The 18,630-nt window shown below is 38.1% G+C and overlaps 1 protein-coding gene across 1 annotated transcript in view; it reads left to right on the forward strand.

The window, feature by feature from the left end:
• The window catches only part of LOC139952861 (uncharacterized), a 131,837-nt gene that overhangs the window by 59,266 nt on the left and 53,941 nt on the right, over positions 1–18,630 (forward strand). The window contains 14 exon segments of the mRNA XM_071952126.1: positions 164–460; positions 956–1,054; positions 1,443–1,541; positions 2,037–2,234; positions 2,854–3,051; positions 3,559–3,657; positions 4,336–4,437; positions 4,975–5,050; positions 7,440–7,454; positions 10,522–10,649; positions 11,145–11,566; positions 11,963–12,187; positions 13,149–13,250; positions 18,375–18,532. Of these exon segments, the coding sequence (XP_071808227.1) occupies positions 164–460; positions 956–1,054; positions 1,443–1,541; positions 2,037–2,234; positions 2,854–3,051; positions 3,559–3,657; positions 4,336–4,437; positions 4,975–5,050; positions 7,440–7,454; positions 10,522–10,649; positions 11,145–11,566; positions 11,963–12,187; positions 13,149–13,250; positions 18,375–18,532 (2,218 nt within the window).

Consider the following 18,630-nt stretch of genomic DNA (forward strand, 5'->3'; position numbering starts at 1 on the left):
TGTATAAGTAGCACAACAAAATTATGCTTACCAGAATAATTTACTTACTGCGTTTTTAGAACACTTATTCTACTGCCGCGGAGTATATATCGGAACTCATAAAGTTATCAAGTTCTTATGTTTGTTACTATTTCTTAATCCCCCTTCTCTCTTCAACCTCTAGCGTGGTGAGACTGCCCTCCATCTCGCAGCTCGCGCAAACCAAATCGACATTATCCGCGTCCTTCTACGCAACGGTGCAAAGGTGGACGCCAAAGCCACCGAGAACCAGACCCCTCTGCACATCGCCGCCCGCCTGGGCAACGTGGAGATCGTCACCCTGCTGCTAGAGAATGGTGCGTCCCCCGATGCGCAGACGCGAGATCACTACACAGCACTTCACATCGCTTCTAGGGAGGGGATGGAGGATGTTGCAGCCGTCTTATTGGAGCACGGAGCGTCCCTGTCAATGCAGACAAAGGTACGACGAACTCTTGCTGTAAATTTCTCTGTTAAGATGTTTTATAGTTTGAAAAAAGGATGTGCCAACTTCAGCAGGATAAAGCAAGGTTATTGTAATCAAACACTGATTGATATGAATAATGACAAACTTGATTCAAACATTTGTTTATGATTTGATTTCTGAAGAAGAAAAAAAAGAGGAACAAAAAGTTGCACCCCCTTAAGGTGATCCCCTGGCTGTCGCTTCCAAGGCTGTAGCATAAACTTGGGTGTGATTCCTGGGTTCACACGCTTATAAAGGATATATGTTTGAATCTTTATGTTCTACTTTCAAAACAACTTTCCAACCATATTCGTTTTATGACAAACGCTTTTAAGGCCCAAAGCGCCCATTCCGAAGGCATTGTGTCCCTTTAATACCTGATGAGATTGGACCTTTCTACCCACGGGAAATATGAAGAGTAGTTGCCTCTACTAACTCGAACTACCTCCCCTTGATTTTTTCCCACCACAGAAAGAGTTTACTCCGCTGCACGTAGCTGCTAAGTACGGTCGCCTTGGTGTGGCTTCCCTTCTATTGAGAAACTATGCATCACCTGACGCTACAGCACAGGTAAGTCTGACAACTTGTCTGTCAGGTTTTTCTTCTCAAAGGGAAGAAGAAAAAAATATATAAAAAATTCTAAATTGTTTGTGGGTGGGTCAAAAGAAAGAAAGGAAAAAAAAAAAATAATAAATAAATAAATAAATAAATAAATAGGCCCCTATTGTATCTATATATTAAAAAAAAAATTAAAAAATGCCAAGCTCGCATTGTTTGTTTGTTTAAGCCATTGAAAAAGCCATTGAAAACTACTGATGTTGGAGACTTTTGATCTAAAATATCTGGTTGTGTTTTTAGGGCATTGCTTTGTTCTTCAGTGTATAGATTATACTATGAAGCCATTCAATATTTGACAATCTAGAAGTCTAAATTGTGTTCTTTATTAAATTTGTTACAGAATGGGTTAACCCCTCTGCACATTGCAGCCCATTATGACAATCCAGACGTTGCTATGCTTCTGCTTGACCAGGGTGCATCACCACACACTGTGGCACAGGTACGTAACCCCCACCCCCCCCCCCTCGGTCCGAATATCCCTGACCCAACCCTTACACTCCCTGATCAACGTTCCTTCTTGAGGGTATGTCACTAAACACCTTCATGCAAATCTCTTAGCAAATGTCCCAAAGGAACTGGTTTTTCTTTGCAAATTACAGTCGAGTTGTTAACTTCTTATAGACATTTTGTATATGACATCGCATGCCCAAAACAGTCCTCTCACTGAGGTCAATGAAGAGCTATCATTGGCTAAGAGTCATTCGCAGCGCGAACTAGGTTCCTTTTTTTTTTTCTTCTTTTTTTGAGAAGTTGAGTTTCCATCAGTTGACATCACAGATGGCGAACAATGAAGGTGTCTGTTAGGTACGCGGCAGAAGAACATAAACCTAACATGTCAAGCAAAATTTTGTTGAAAAGTTCGTTAAGCTGATGCAGTAACAAATTGTTGATGAATGCGTATCCTCACTCCTTCCCCCATTTCTTCTCCATGCAGAACGGCTTCACTCCTCTCCACATCGCTGCCAAGAAGAACCAGCTTGACGTGGCCACTACACTGCTGGAGTACGGTGCTGATTCCAACTCCATGACCAAGCAGGGTATCAGCCCAATCCATCTGGCTGCCCAGGAGGGCCACACCGACATGCTGTCCCTACTGCTGGAACGTGGTGCTAAGCCGGACATCGCTGCTAAGGTACAAACCTGATAATTACCTGGCTCTTTATGAAAGCTTGTAGATTTCTCTTTAGTTGCCCTTTCATGTATCTTAAAGTGACCTTAAGCCTGATTAACAGAAGAATGCCACATTTTTGTAGTTGATGATTGCCCTTTTTTCATATTTCAAAAAAAAAAGAAAAGAAAAAAACTTCTGTCGCTTCCCAGGTTGTATCATAATTTATGTAGTTGATGATTGCCCTTTTTTCATATTCTTCTTTAAAAAAACTTTAAAAACCTTCTGTCGCTTCCAAGGTTGTATCATAATTTATGTAGTTGATGATTGCCCTTTTTTTCGTAGTTCAAAAAAACCCCCAAAAACAAAAAACCTTCGGCCGCTTCCCAGGTTGTATCATAATTTGGGGTGGGATCCCTGGTTTATGTTAGTTATATGTTGTATGGCTTCTGACTGGCATCTCAAACAAATATATTGACAAAAAATGGACACAAATGTTAAATTGCTCAGTTTGTTGAACACAGACACTTTAATCCGGAGGTTGAAGGTTCAAGTCACACTTTAGTAAATTCTTCTGTTCAACATCTCCCCCCGGCCTCTTGACACTTAATGTTCTCATCCATTCTTGTTTGTCCCAATGCAGAACGGTTTGACACCCCTCCATCTGGCTGCCCAAGAGGACCAGCTTGACTGCGCCAAAATCCTGGTTAAGAACGGCTCTGGAATCGACCCACGCACCAAGGCTGGTTACACCCCGCTCCACGTGGCTTGCCATCACGGCAACCTTAAGACTGCTGCCTATCTCCTGCAGAATGGTGCTGGTATCCAGGAAAAGACTAAGGTATGCTTGATTGGGAACAACAAGTCAATTTTCACGTTTTTTTTATATATCACCGAAAAATCCAGAGGGATATTTGTCCGTGCGGGAAGAATACTCTTAGATTAAAATTTGGGGCCATAAAAAATTGAAGACTTTTTTATTTTTCACAAAATTCTAGGCTTCTTACCAAAAGTAGTTATTGCCACTACTGTTAGTAACGCTTCTCAGATTGTGTTTTTCAATAACGAATTGTTCTTCCTGCAGTGACATTATCGCTTTGAATTTTTTGCGATATCTTAAAAACGTGACCAAATGAAATTTTCACTTGTTTCTTTTATTGCATATATGTACTTTTTTAAAGAATTAAAACATAAAAATCTTGTCAAAACCCAATTGTATACTTTGCTTTAAAACAAAACAAAAACAAAAACTTAAAGTCGTCAACCCAGTTATTAAAGGATGTTTGATGTACTAAATTGTTTTGAAGAACGCACAAATTAAGAGAATTTTGGACCGTTTTTCTTGCAGCATGGACTGACCCCTCTTCATCAAGCTTCCCAGCAGGGTCATGTGGCCATCATTAATCTCCTGCTCACCAAAGGTGCTGACCCTAATGAGACAGCCAACGTGAGTATTCAATATTTCATTAAAGGCAGTGGACACTATTGGTAATTACTCAAAATAATTGTTATCATAAAACCTTACTTGGTAACGAGTAATGGGGAGAGGTTGATAGTATAAAACATTGTGAGAAACGGCTCCCTCTGAAGTGACATAGTTTTCGAGAAAGAAGTATTTTTCCACGAATTTGATTTCGAGACCTCAAGTTAAGAATTTGAGGTCTCGAAATCAAACATCTGAAAGCACACAGCATCGTGTGACAAGGGTGTTTTTTCTTTCATAGTTATCTTGCAACTTTGACGACCAATCGAGCTCAAATTTTCACAGGTTTGTTATTTTATGCATATGTTGAGATACACCAAGTGAGAAGACTGGTCTTTGACAATTACCAATAGTGTCCACTGTCTTTAACATCAACAAAAAATGAACGTCTTGGCAGGAACACCTCAATCCACAAATCCACATCGTTGTTATTGCAGCAATATCCATAAAAGTAAAATGTGGGAAGAGTTTCATTTTCTATTTGTGTTTTTTTTGTTTGTGATGTAACACCCAGGAGGTTTAGGAGGCTTCATCCTTAAGACACAATTCCCTTGAGAAAAACTTGAACCTTGACTATCCTAATGTTTGATGAATCTTGGAGCAATAATTGAGATATGCTTTTTTTCTTTTTTTTTCTTGCAGAATGGCTACACCGCCTTGGCAATCGCAAAGAGGTTTGGCTACATCTCTGTTGTCAACACTCTAACAACTGTCACAACTGTGGAGACCACTATTGTTACTTCAGTGAGTAGCTCTTCCATTTTGTTTTTGTGTGTTTTTTGTTCTTCGCTTTTTGGGGTGTTTTTCTTGGAGGGGGGGGGGGGAATTCCAACAAACCTTTATTAGCAAGACAAGTTATCAATGAACCGAATCATTCTGAAAGTAACGGAGAAGAATATTCAAATGACTGTTTTGTTACAATTAAAATCTGTTTACTCTCATGTGAACTCAATTTCCTTATTGATTGTACACATTTTAAAATGAATTTCAGCAAAGATCATCTGTTGCTGTTTCCGTTCAAATTGCCTTTCATTCTGTCCTCTTACATGGATTACTATAGGTTAACGCTTAAAACAAATTTGTACTCTTTTTATAACTCAGTTTCTTAATTTATTTTAATTTGTCCATACAATCGCACCTGCTCAGCTTTTGACTTGTGCCATTTGTTCAGTGCCCTGGAGGATGTCTACGTGATTGAGGCACTATACAAGTTAATGTTTTAGTTTTATTAACTATAAGGAAGTAAAGAATATTCGCTGACTGATTTTTCCAAACCATTAGCCAACCGATGAGAAGTTGAAAGTTCAAGTTCCAGAGACCATGATCATCTCGTTCATGTCGGACAACGAGGATGAAGGTAAGTTAAGATTTCCTGTCCGCTTTGTCGTCATTTATAATGGGCTGATATTGCAAATAAAATCGAACACCTTTCCCTGAATCATACAAACTGCATGGAGTGACTGTGTTGCTGAATAACTGGAAGTTTGCTTTTGAAAAATTGCTGTGATCAAAATGTTTTAAAGCATCCCGAAAAAATGTTGTGACTTGCAATTTGAGCTTTTATTGTAAATGGTTCATAGGAAAAGAGATAACTTCTAACCTGTGAACGAAACACTTTCCATCATGTTTTGAACTTTATAAAAACTTTTTCAAAGTCAGTTTAAATTTTTAATAGAGTATGAAAAATTCCACAAATTATAATTAGAAAGAGGTTTTTTTTTTAAGGAGTAACTTCACAAGGAAATGTTTAAAAAAAAAATTAAAATTATATGTGCTGTTTTTTACCCCCCTCCTTGTCATTTTATTTTGCAATTAAAAATGGCTGTACGTCAAAAGCTGTGAGCATTGGGTTCCTTTTCGCAAAACTGGCTGCTGTTGTCAAGCTTTGCTGAGGTGTTTTTTGCTAGATTTGCTGGGGTTTGGTAGCCATTAACAAAACTTGATAAAATTGAAATTTGAAGATTATTTATCGTCGAAAGGGGGGTCTGAACGGGGTGCTTTTGAGAGCTTGTCTTGCTGTTTATTCTACTAGCTAGACAAGTATACATTGATACCTCATCATGCAATGCCTCAAATCCCACATTGAATTTATGAAGTGAGAAAATATGATTGAAGTTGTTTGAGAATCGTCCCAGAAATAAGTTTTGTTGATACCCTTGTAAACCCCACATCCACAGGTCGTCATTTCTATATCTATAACGGTCAACATAGACGGATACTATCCCCGCTAGGTGAGATCGGAAAACGACTCCTCCATTCCCTTAAAAACAAACTAAAAAACCATCCCAGATCAAATAACAGAAACTCCCTTCGAGAAACTAGTCCTTACTAAACACAAATCAGACTTTTTTTATAGAGTCGTGTAGTATTTTCTGACGGTAGTTCATGTAACAACCTTATGGTACATATGGTAGACTGATGGCTTACTAGGAATTTAGTATTAACAAAGTCTTTCTCATGTTTTTTTGTCCTTCACCTTAACTAACTAATTCTTTAAGGTATTACTCATATCATTCTAGAGACCTAAACTTGATACTAATGTAGTACTAGAACTTAAACCAGAGACCTTAACTTCTATTCCGAGGTATGACCCCATCAAACTAGATGTCTTAACTTGGTACTTATTCTAGTAACAAGTACTAAAACTAGAGACCTAGGTGGTCTCTTACCCTCCAAGCGATGAACACCATCAAATTGGATACCTAAACTTAGTACCAAATTAGTACTAGTACTTTAACAAACTAGAGGCCTAAACTACTAACTCTTCAAGGTATGAGGCCCCCATCAAACTTAACTACAAATTTAAACTTAGCACCGAATGACTAGAGCTAGTACTTTTAAAAACAAACTACAGACCTAAACTTAATAAAACCACTTATAATAATAATGATGTCTTCTATAGCGCCGGTATCCACAAAAAGTGCTCATGGCGCTTGCTCCATAAAAATATTCCCCTTGGTTGTTCTCCAGCAGTGCAAAAAACAAGAACAAATTCCAATGTCTAGTGAATGTTACTGAAATGTCTTTGAAAAAGATGGGTCTTCAGGGTTGATTTGAAAGCACTAGTACTTTAACAAATTGATTGAGGTACAGGTATGGCTACATAAACAACGCAGCAAATCTCGGTGTGTCTTAGACAAAAAGGCAACATCCTGCTTGCGTAACCAGTTGTTGCTCCTTAACACATTGTTGCACACTTAAAATCATAGTTTTTAACTCAAGACGAAGGCACACTCCTCACTTTTCCATAAAAAAACCCAAATGTTTCCAGAAAATTATCAGTCTGGAAATGTTTTTTTTCTTTCTTCAAATAAGTTGAAGAGTGTGCCTTGGTTTGCGTGTGATTTTAACCACACTTGACCATGCAGAGGCTGTTGCATCAACATTGTTCATATTCAGGGGCCAACTGGTATTGATGCACTGGCCCTGTAACCTGCATTATCATGTCATTCTTGTTTTTTTTAAATTGAAAATCATGCCCTATTATTAACATCCTGAAAAGTTAACACGCTTGATCTTTTGCTCATTCTTTTCCCCTTGAGAAAAAAAGTTTTTAAAAAAAGTAAAAAAATGTTGAGACAGGTTTTTTGAAATCCGTGAACCAACAATTTAATTTTGTGAAAGTTAACTAAAAACCTCAAAGTGGCCCCAAATGTTTTGAGGTTTGACCGAACCACGTTCACATTATAATCACTTTTGCGATTTTTCTCTGCCATTACGTACTATCTCCACCACATCATGTCTAGAATTAGGCAGCCCTGGTAGGTCTTGTGTGTTTGTGTTCAGTTCAATATGTTTGACTTCATCTGTTCCATGTTTTGACTACTTCTCGAAAACATTCCTTGTTCCCTGACTGGTCCCAATTGGGTATACTGCTATCCCGATCAGGACCTATCCCGATCATTCCTGATGAGGGTATATTGGTAGTACCCATATGAGAACACTTGGGGACAAGATTAAGGCTGTCAGGGTTGTTGTCACCGTTAACTACCCCATTGGGGGTAGATATCCCATTTGGGGTATCATGATCATCCCGATGGGTATCCTATTTTCCCCTTTGGGATATCAGTGGTACCAGATACTACAATATCACCCCAACTTCAAATTCACATTTGCTTTTACGAAAAACTTTCATCTTTTGCAAAGGGCACTTCCATTGGAAAATCCTAAAGTCAATAAGAAACTTTTGAAGGAGCACCGAGGCCAGGGGGCATTGGATACTATGGCCAACATGGCATGCATGCCCTGCGTGTAATTCCAGCCTGCTGCAACTATCCATGGCATGCATGCCCTGCGTGTAATTCCAGCCTGCTGCAATGACAACAAACTATCCATAATGGGATATACTGGTATACAATACTCTCCCAATTGAGTTATTTCGGTTCCCAATCAAGAGATCCACAAGCAACAAATCTACCCTCTTCAAAAACTCTCCCAATTGGGTGACTGTAATCTCCAGTTAGGGGGATATTTCTGTGACAACAACACTTATAGTCTTTATCCGTCTTTGATAGTCTTTTTCCGTCTTGTGTATTTATGAATTCTCTTGACTTCACATTAAAAAAAGTATGCCTTCCTTTTTTCTCACTTTTTTTAGAAGGATATGTGACAGAGTCAGGATAATTTCTAGAACTTTTAGCGTGATTGTGTTCAGTACGAACAAAACTTTCCTTTGTGATTTTGAAAAGTGATCCCAAAATGTCACCGTATTGTGAATATTTATCTTGTATCAAAATCGGGGCCCAATTTCATACAGAAAATACTGCTTAACAATTGTCTGTTAAGCAGAAATGAGCAGGGTACCAGTCATAAATTGTAAATGTGACATGGTAGTTTGGTTGGTAACCTTCTTCTGGTAAGCATAAATTTGTTAAGAAATTTTCTTCCAAACGTTTCCTATACCTTGATTGTCATGTATTCCTTCAAAAGTTAGAAAAAAGGTCGGACCGTTCCAATTTTTTATTCAGTAAAATCATTCATGCCTGCGCTCTATGTATCAAATAATTTTGTCCCATTTTTAGTGTTTTCTATTTTAGCATGTTAGTGTTTAATATTGAAATCACATTTACGTACAACTTGGCATGGATTTAACGCATGATATTTTATCTGAAATTTTATAAAGTTATATACAACAATTTTATTATCTTTTTCCTATAAACTATGATACGCATGTCCTATATTATTTTGTTATGCCCCGCGGCGAAGCCGAAGGGGCATAAAGTGTTTGCCTTGTTTAATATTAAGATATTTCTAATCTCTCAGGGGTTTATTTGATTTTTTTACCTTTCAGACTTTTACTATGTCCTAATCTTTCGACTGATTTTTGCTCGTCAAATTCTCTTGTTTTTCTGATCTTACATAAAAAAAGTCAGACACACTTACAATGTTACAAAGGAATGACTGGATTTTTTTCTCATCTGTTTTCAAATTTCCTTGAGTCGGATTTGTAATACTCGTTTTAGATTTTCAGCTAAACGGATTTTCCCCTATTGGGGTGGGGTGTAATGGGTTTTAATGTGGATGATTTCCTTGTTTAAAGTGTAGCAAGATGCTATCTGTTGCTACTAAAAAATCAGCATTTTCTTTGCGTTCATTTTCATCGTATGAGCGTTCCGGCATTGGGTGCAAAACAAGTCAAGTTTTAGATATTTTCCTGTGCAACATTATTATTATTATTGGTTTATTTCATACAAATAAAAGCTTGAAGGAATGTTCAGTGTGGCAACTGATTGGTTGAGTTGCACTGTACAGTAAAACTTTAAGGAAATAAATTAAGTAAAATATAAACAAATATTTGATAAACACCACCAGAGAAAACTCATTCAAGTAGACAAAAGCAAAAATAATATGCAAGAATAAAAAAAAAAATTGACTGCAAGAAATCATTCTCTACTTGGTATGTCAAGATAATGTTTACTTTATAGGCCCTGCCTGGAGGTACTGGAGCAGTTGTCTGGTACCCAGAAGCCTGTTACTCTTAGTGTTGTAGGAGGGCTATTATATCTGGTTAAAGAGTCTGGTGACTATACATGTTTCGTGGAGTGTGTCGTGCTTTTGTTTGAAAAAGTCTTCTGACACTAGAAAAGAACAATAGGTGTCTTTGTTGATGCGTTCATGCACGACTGACTTGTATTTGCGTCTTAGTCTGTGACCCACGTTCACCACACTTGTGAGAGAATGTTGTTGTCTTGTTGATTGTTTGGCTCATTTTAGGGATAGAAGTAAACAAAAACAAATTCTTTACGAGAACTTTGGTGATGTAAAAAAAAATAATGTTAAAGCAAAGTATCATGGGAAACTGAATCGCCAAAAAAAATTCTCAATACTCAATGGTCATTTTTGATATAATCCCTTTAAAATTAGCTTCATAGTGAGTTTGTTGCTGTTGAAAACGTAAACTTGCCCTGTATTGTACCCAAACCCACCCCCGAGAAAAAAATCCACACCAGAGGTGCGAGTTGATGTTGTGTTCCTGAACAGGATGTCATAAAAAAGGTCATCCCACGTTCACCCTTCTCCAAGTCAAGTGTCCCCCCCCCATCCTAAACTCTTTGGAATGGTACAATATGTATGTGTGTTTTGGTTGTTTGTATGTTCTTATTAGAAAACAGACCACTATATGATCGGCTGATCTTTCTTTGCCCTTTTTCCAGTCAAACTGAATGAAAGTTAATGTATCTTTTCTGATTCAGGAACAAACTGTTGTCTTGAAATTCATGCTTTTTTTTAACCATTTGAAATTTGAGTGTATCTTTCCAATTCATTTAGTATTTAAAGGTTCACCTTTGACCCATGACCTTCACGCCTTATGACCTTTTTATTTCTCAGCTGATGACATCTCAATGACTGGAGACAACTCGCTCCTGACTCCTCAAGAGATCAAGACGATGGGCGATGACTCAATGCCCATCGCAAACCGCAAATCCTGGGAAGAGGAATGGATGTCCGGGGAACCGGTATATAGTTCATTAGTACTTTATATTCATAGTTAATTAGAACCTGTTGTTAGAGTGCTAGGAACCGACAAACCCTTTTAGTATTTTGTGAACCTTTTCATAGCTTGTTTGGATCTATAAACAGTTCAAGAACCTGTTCTTTGCAGGAACTTTCAAATGGAAGAACATTTTAAATGGATAATGTTGGCAGTACGTCAGCTGTGTGATTCTATAAGAGAAACTATTATATTAATTCATTAAAATTTAATAATGAAACGTTCTGGAACCTGTTAAAGTTTGAGTTCTTCTGGAACCAATATGTATTCAACAGATTTTTTTCAGTATGAGTTCTCTCAGATTCTTGATGAACAATCAATTCCAAGACAAAGATTTTTATTAACAGTTTCTTTCTTTGCTTATTTTGAGGAGGGGGGATTGTTATGAATAAGAAAGGGAAGGCTTTTAACAAAATTTTGGTGTACTTAACGCAATTTTATTATTTTGTGTTAATTTCAGAACCTGAGATACTACTCCGGGAGTGACTCACTATCCGGTCGCTACAACACTCCCCAGGGTGGTAAATATCGCAGCGCCATGCTCAGCCCCCAAGGCTACAGCACCATCGACTCTCGCGTCAGCACCCTCAGCCGAGAAATCCCACTCAGTGAGGCCGAGGAGAGCTTCGCAGACAACGGCGAGGTCATCATGCGCTCAACGGAGGTCACCGTAGAGCATGCCGCACCGCTCATGTCCTCCAGTCCGGCGGTCCGCAACTCGTTCGTGACTACCCCAGAGGGGAAGAGAGTGTCCGTGGGCGACCCGTACATGGATGATGACGGCAAACTGATTACCGGGATGGTATACGGACAGAACGGACGCCCGATTTCAGCCGCGCTGAGCGACAACGCTCCGATAAACAGTGTACCAATATTTGCCGGGTAGGAAATGTTCTTGCTGTCATCGATGCCTTTATGTTATATTTAGATCCTTGCTTTATGTCAACATTACCTTCCTTGAATAAAACCCAGTGTTCTGCTTTGGTTATATGGTTTTTGACAAGCTATATTTGATTCAGTTGGTTCTGTAATTCAATGAACCTACACTCTAGAAAGTGAAACACACAGTTGTCAACCAGAAGATTTGCCTCCTGCTGTTTGGACTAGAATACCTTTTGGTCTGCATCAGAAGATTTTTGAACGCTCAAAGGTGAAAGAAAATGTAGTGAATTTTCATCTCAGTCCTTTTGCACTAAATCAGTTGGCCATTACACGCCCGATGTGCCTCAGGACTGACGAAATTGATTATGTCCTCTTTTTCTTCCCCTATCCCTCTAGCTTCCTGATCAGTTTCATGGTGGATGCCCGTGGTGGCACCATGAAAAGCTGCCGTCTACCGGGCCTTCGCGTGGTCATCCCGCCCAAACGTGCCTCCGGACCCACCCGAGTCACATGCCGACTGATCAAGAAGAGCAAGCTGACCACGCCACCGCCTCTCCTGGAGAACGAGTCTCTGGCGACGCGCGTCTGTGAGATCGGTCCATCCAACACGCAGTTCCTCGGGTAAGTGGTGCTATTCCATTCTCCGAACAGGGAGGTAGAAATTTTAAAGATAATCACTGATGTCCCTGTGAAGATTTGTAGATAATGCTGCCATCATTTGAGGTTTTGTTCCCTGTATGGGGTGGCATACTTGAATGCTGATTAGCATTTAGATAAGAAGGCACCAGACTATTCTTGCCATCCAGCCTCATTTTGATCACTGTGGCTGGAATGGTTTACAATTAACAAGGCTGCAACACCATTAAGATGTTTCAAGTAAAGTGTAAGCAGTGAGCAAGTTTACTTTAAAAAAAAAAAAAAAAATCTTTTAAAATTTTGTGTTTTTTGTTGCATATTTCTATTGCGCTGTTTATTTTGGTATCAGGCTAGCGAGCAATCACTGCTTAGCATTCTTACCGAACACCAGCCATACTCTATACCTTGAAAATGGATGTGACTGGATACCAATGAAATTTGCTGCTTAACGTTTTTTTGTGAACTTATTCCCACATTCTGAATATTATTTTTATTTTCTTCTTGAGAATAATCAGTATAGTTTTTTTCCCTTTATGTGATTGTTTACTTAAGATTTTTTCTAACATTTTGTGTCTTTTGTGTTTATATTTATTACAAATCCGTCTCGCTCCTTCAAAAATAAAAAAATAAAGTTTTTGTTCAGTATCCAAAGTCGATTTGACAGCCAAAGACAAAAGACGTTCTAAAAATCACCAAAATGTCACGGATTAACCCATTTAGATGTCCTTGATGTAGATGTCTTCATTAATAATCATCCAATAACTTTCATCATGCGAACTTTTTTAATTGATCCGATCATAGCCCATTCATTCCATAATCATCATTATTCTCTCTCCCCCCCCCCTTCATTCTTATAACACGACTTACATTCATACCGCACACTTCTAACTTCCCCTTTTACCAAAAATTGTCGCCATTTTAACCTACCCCATTCCCCTATAACCAGTGGCTTGGGCAACAAACTCGTTCATTGCCCACCCCTGAATGATGGCGAGCAACTTGTTAGCGGTATAATGGAGTTTGGGCCTCCCGCCGAAAAGTTCATAGGGTATGTGGCGATGGAGTTTTTCCACCCCTCTCTCTGTCGCATGAAGATCAAAACCAAGGGCTTTCTCATAACCCCACCCCATCTCATCTCAGCTTAAAGTAGAGGTTTTTTTGTGGAGTGTGTTAGTTAGTCGTGGTGTCTGTCTGTTTGTTTTTTGTCCGCTAGTCGGTGAAGCAGTGCCTTAGGCGTGTGTTTATAGCGGTGTAGCTAGCCAGAGTGTGGTTTTTATAAGCGGTTTGTTGTGTGATTATGCACGTTGTTTTTAACTCTGTTTAAGGACCTATGTTAGAAGGTCTCACTGTCTGAGAGTTACGACAAATGGAGATTTTTACTTAATATTTATTCAACTGAGAATGTTTTCAGGTGATTCTGCTTTTTAAGACGTTTGCCTTTTTGGTGTGAGTGTGGAAACAAAAGTTTCCCAACTAACAATTTTAAAATTATACTTGTATCATTAAACCACTATTTTTTTAAAGGGGAGCAGGGGACCAGGGACCGCACAACTTCAAACCCTTTCAATGGCCTTTTTTACCTTTCAACATTGTCAAAAAATCCTTTTATAAATATCTTAGCGAAAGTTGACCTGCTGGGAAGACCCTGGCACCATTCTACCCAAATGAGCGAGAACCATTCTTATAGGCCAACTTAAGTTCTGAGTCGAACGACCCATTGTCATTAACTTGCCTGCCACTGTTTTCACTCACATTTGGCCGAGTGACCATTAATTTCAAACTATTAACCCACGATAAATGAAAGCCCAAAATTTACCACCCCCCTGATCCGATTCCAGCGGACTGGGCAAGAAACGGCTCACCCACCCCCCTCTAAATGACATGGAACGTCTCGCTTGCCGAATACTGGAGATGGGTCCAGCTGAAACCTTCCTGGGGTATGTTGCTGGCATCATCATGCATGCCAGTTGAAGTTTTTTTTACGCATTTTTTTTCTCTCTCCAAATTTAAGAATCTCTCTATGGAATTTTTTAAGGCCCGTTCTCAGGAAATCCTGATTTTTAATTTCGTCTAATGTGACTTTTACTTGCATGAAGTTGAATGCATTCAAGAGTTTTTTTTTATAACTGCATCTTGAAGGAATGTTGGCATGAATTCATAGATTCTCTATGTAGTAGAGATTGTTTCATTCATACTTGTTAAAACTCAACTATTTTTCCCTTCATCGTTGACTCTTTCTCCAATTGACGTTTGAAAAAGTATTTTGTCTTCCACTCAAATATTTAAATCTAAGAGCTGACAGCAATAGATAAAATTCTTGAATGAGGACTGTTTTTTCCAACTTGACCCTAAGCCAGATTGTACAATGTAAAAGGGATAGAACATCCTCACAACCTTACAACTATTTTAGAGATAATAGTAACAATTTCCCCAAAATTTGAGCCCTAAATCCATATTTCTAACACAAAATCAATTTTCTGTTCTATATTATTTTTTTCATATAATGTACTTTTATGAAAACAAGAAGAAAAAAGCCAGGCCACAAGGAGGCAACAAAGTCGATTGCCTCCGTGCCCCCAGGTCATTGCCTTGGTGCCCTTGAAACACTCCAGTAGAAATTGTTCTCACAGGGTGCCCTTAAAGTAAGGGCAGGAACCTTTACTCCAGATTTCTAAAGGACCTTTGAGCGGGCCTTGATGTTTGAGATGTGTAAAAATGTGCCAACTTCAAATGTTTGAGCAACTTAGATTCACAATTTTTGTAGGGTCCCTTGAGCAGGCCTTGTTTGTATCTAAATTAGGGGAATACCCACATTTCTAGGATTGAGTACCCATCCCTCAAATTCAGTTTTGATTATTTCAGTTTTTGGATATTTTCTTTGCACTTCTTAGTTTCTTTTATCTTGACTATGTGCTACAACATTTTCACCTCGGTTAAATTTTACTATTTTTTCTCAATTTCACAGTGATACTAGAAATAGATGAAACTTTTAACTTTATCTTTTTGACCAAATTTTCAATCTTGAAGGATTGTCAGAGTAAACAATCTCCACAAACTGGCATTTTCTGTATAGTACTCGACACCACTTTTAGGATTTGCTAGCCACAAAGAAGTGCTACAGAGATGTTTTTATGAAAAATAAAACAAAATGTAAATTTTCTTTTGGTATGCATTGTTTGACTTCTGTGAATTTTTGTTAATAATTAAAGTAGCAAGAAATCAAAGGATTTCAACAGTCACTTGGCTTTATAAAAAGCAAACGAACAGACTTAGTTTTGCTTCATTTTTATGGCTTGAAGCACCCAAAAATCATACTTAAAAAAATGTGTTTCCATGCAGAGGTCATAGGTCATCTCTGTAGCGCCCTCTTGTGGTTGAGCATGTAACCATGGTTTCTCATTGCATGGCGATGTGCATCTTGTGCATGGGTGTTATTTTAGTCGCATTCCATATATTGTGAATGATCATGCATTTTTCTCTGATGTTTTCTTACATTATTTTGTCTTTCATTTAAATCAAAATGTATTTCTCTCAAAACGAATCATCTTCCAAATCATAGCCCTCCGAAGGAGATGACAACTTTCAAATTTATTTTTTAAATGTTTTTTTTTTCAAAAGAAAAAGAAACAAAAAGCAATGAAGATGCATTTTGTGGAATGCATTTATTTTGAAAAATGTCCAGATGCAAGAAAGGCAGTGAAGAAAACATTTTTAAAGATAAGATGCTGATATTTTGAGAGAGAAATCAATTGTACTTGAATCAATGATGTGAATGAAACATAAGACATAAGCATTTTTACACCCACCATCTTAGCCTAAAGGCTGATTCATACTTGCTATGACTGTGCGCACACCCCCGAAAATGCGAATTCGGATTCAAGCGTTCATACGTGTATACTTCATTAAAACAGATACCCATTAAAACTTCCAACGCAGAAGTGCAATATGGCTTCGCACTGCGCTGCCATTTACATACTACACACTATGATAAATGGGCAATGCGTGCGCAGTGAAAAACACAACGAGTATGAATCGGCCTTAACAATCGACTGGAAATCTAACTGCATATTCCACCTGTTGCATAGAACTAAGCACACAACTGACAAAATAACAACACACTGCATCAGTAACACAAAGTAAAAAAAACAAAATGATAATAATAATAATAATAATATCTACACAAATTTGTTTTGATGAAAACCCTGACATGACACACTGCATTAAGCCCAAGTTGAATCAAATAAACACGCATGAATGTTACAATCGCCAGTGTTTTGACCATAGCAGCATTCTCCTTTAAGACTGGTCCGTCAGCCAAACGCTATTTAAAACACTTGAGAACCAGTCAAATTCTCTCCAGGTGGTCCCGTTGGCAAGTTCAATGTTAAAACACGTAGTGAAATATGGACTAGGGACAATTCTGTTGTACTAGTGAAATGACAAGCTAACTGAGCCCAATTTCATGGCTCTGCTACATGTAGCTGCCAAATTCTGCGCTCATGATCACCATTCTCCGCTTACTGTGCAAGCGCCAAACTTCTGCAAGCGCCAAACTTTTGCACTTGCTGTGTAAGCAACAAAAATACCTCAAGTTTTTTTTTTAATGGCGCTGGAAAGTTTTTCCACCCAGCCTCAATTTGAAAAAAAAAAGCTGATATGGTTCCAATCACTGGTGGTAATTGTCACACGAAAATGCATCTAGTATAAGCACTCTAACCCACATAACAACAATGGGAAAGTCCTTCAACAGAACCACGCCTTCTTAGGGGGGGGGGCCTTGGCTTAGTGAACTCTTTGCATTCAGTTTCTTTGACCTTCAACAAATTCCCAACCAGCGTTTTCCCTTAAGAGTGGTCTGCTGCCCGAATGCTAGTTAAAACTACAGAGGACCAGACACAATTCTCTCCACGTTCTATCTTGGCGACAACTAAAGATGGTTTTAAAGCGCTTTTCGGATACCATCAGAGCTTTCATTGGTCGAGCTTTTTGGAGACAATTTAGGAGGAGAACATACCGTATCCAAAATGACACAAATATGTAAACACTTGTATATGACTTGACATAATTTAAAAGAAAAATGCATTATCTGATAATTTTTCTGCTTTATCTTTGCATTATTTAAATTGTTCTTTTTTTGTGCGCTAGCTTTCATCTGCTTTTACTGTCCTTTATTTTGTCTTCGAAATTATTCTTTGTTGTTTCCTGCTTCTGCTCTCTGTGTTTGATGTTTTTCATTTATCGCTTTTAAAACTATTCTTGTTTCATTTTCTTTGTATTTAATAAGATTTTCATAAGTTAATAGTTAATAAATTTATTTGATTTTCTTCGGCGAATACTTTTATTGTTTACCTAAAAAATGCACCATCAAGTGAAACTCTGAAGAAAAAAAACTAAGTCATCTACGCTGTATATGCTTAAATTATTTTTCTATGATTTCTCTTTCTTTGGAACTTTGTCATTTTGTTGATGCCTCTGTAGTTTTCTTCCACTTTAGTTTTCCTCCACTTTATCCTTTTCACGACAAGAAACTTTTCAGGAAATTTGCTTCAAGTTTCTTTTCGGCAGTAAATATTCTCTGCAATTGTGTGTGCTTTTTGTTAAAAAATAATAAGGTTTTTGCTGTGCTGTTTTGTTTCATTCTCTCCTATGCCTGCAAATTCCACACATCAAAATTGAACACTAAAAATGTATAGTATAAGGATACTTAATATTACGAACAGGTATCAATTTGCGCATAATTAAAACCAAGACATATTCCACTACTTCAGGTTTTCTAGTCCGACATTAGCACAATGGTCAACAAAACTTCTTAATCTGATTTCAGGAAATCAAACATCTTCACTGTGAAGACCAGGGACTATTGTCGAAACATCTCCATAAACTAAACATACCAAATCTTCTTTCTGCATTTTTTGAATTTTTGAAATGACAAACTTGCACACACAGTCAGAAAATTCATCTTATTCATGGAGATATCAGAACAATTACACAAAATTTTTGTCACATAAAGTTATCGTCAAATAAAGTTTCATTGTATCATCACATAACCACATTAAACGATCAAACTTGCCTCTGATATCTTGAAGGTGTAATTTTTCTCTCTACTAACTATTACTCTGGATGTCTTTCTTTCCCCAACTCCTCACTACCTTCTGTCCTGGATTGTCTGTAGTCCCGTATTGATCGAGGTTCCACACTTCGCATCGTTGAGGGGCAAGGAGCGAGAGATTGTCATCTTGAGAAGCGAGAAGGGCGACACATGGAAGGAGCACTCCCTGGATGCTAAGGACACCGAGGTCCACAAGGCTTTGGAAGGTTATGAAGGAGATGGTAAGCTTTTGAAGTTTCTTTTCTAAAGACACGCCGTGGCGGAGCGGTCAAGCTCAAAGGACACCTCTCAGAAAGGGTTGTTTCCAACAATTTTGATT

Source organism: Asterias amurensis, chromosome 21, assembly GCF_032118995.1.
Source record: "Asterias amurensis chromosome 21, ASM3211899v1".
Lineage (NCBI taxonomy): Eukaryota > Metazoa > Echinodermata > Asteroidea > Forcipulatida > Asteriidae > Asterias > Asterias amurensis.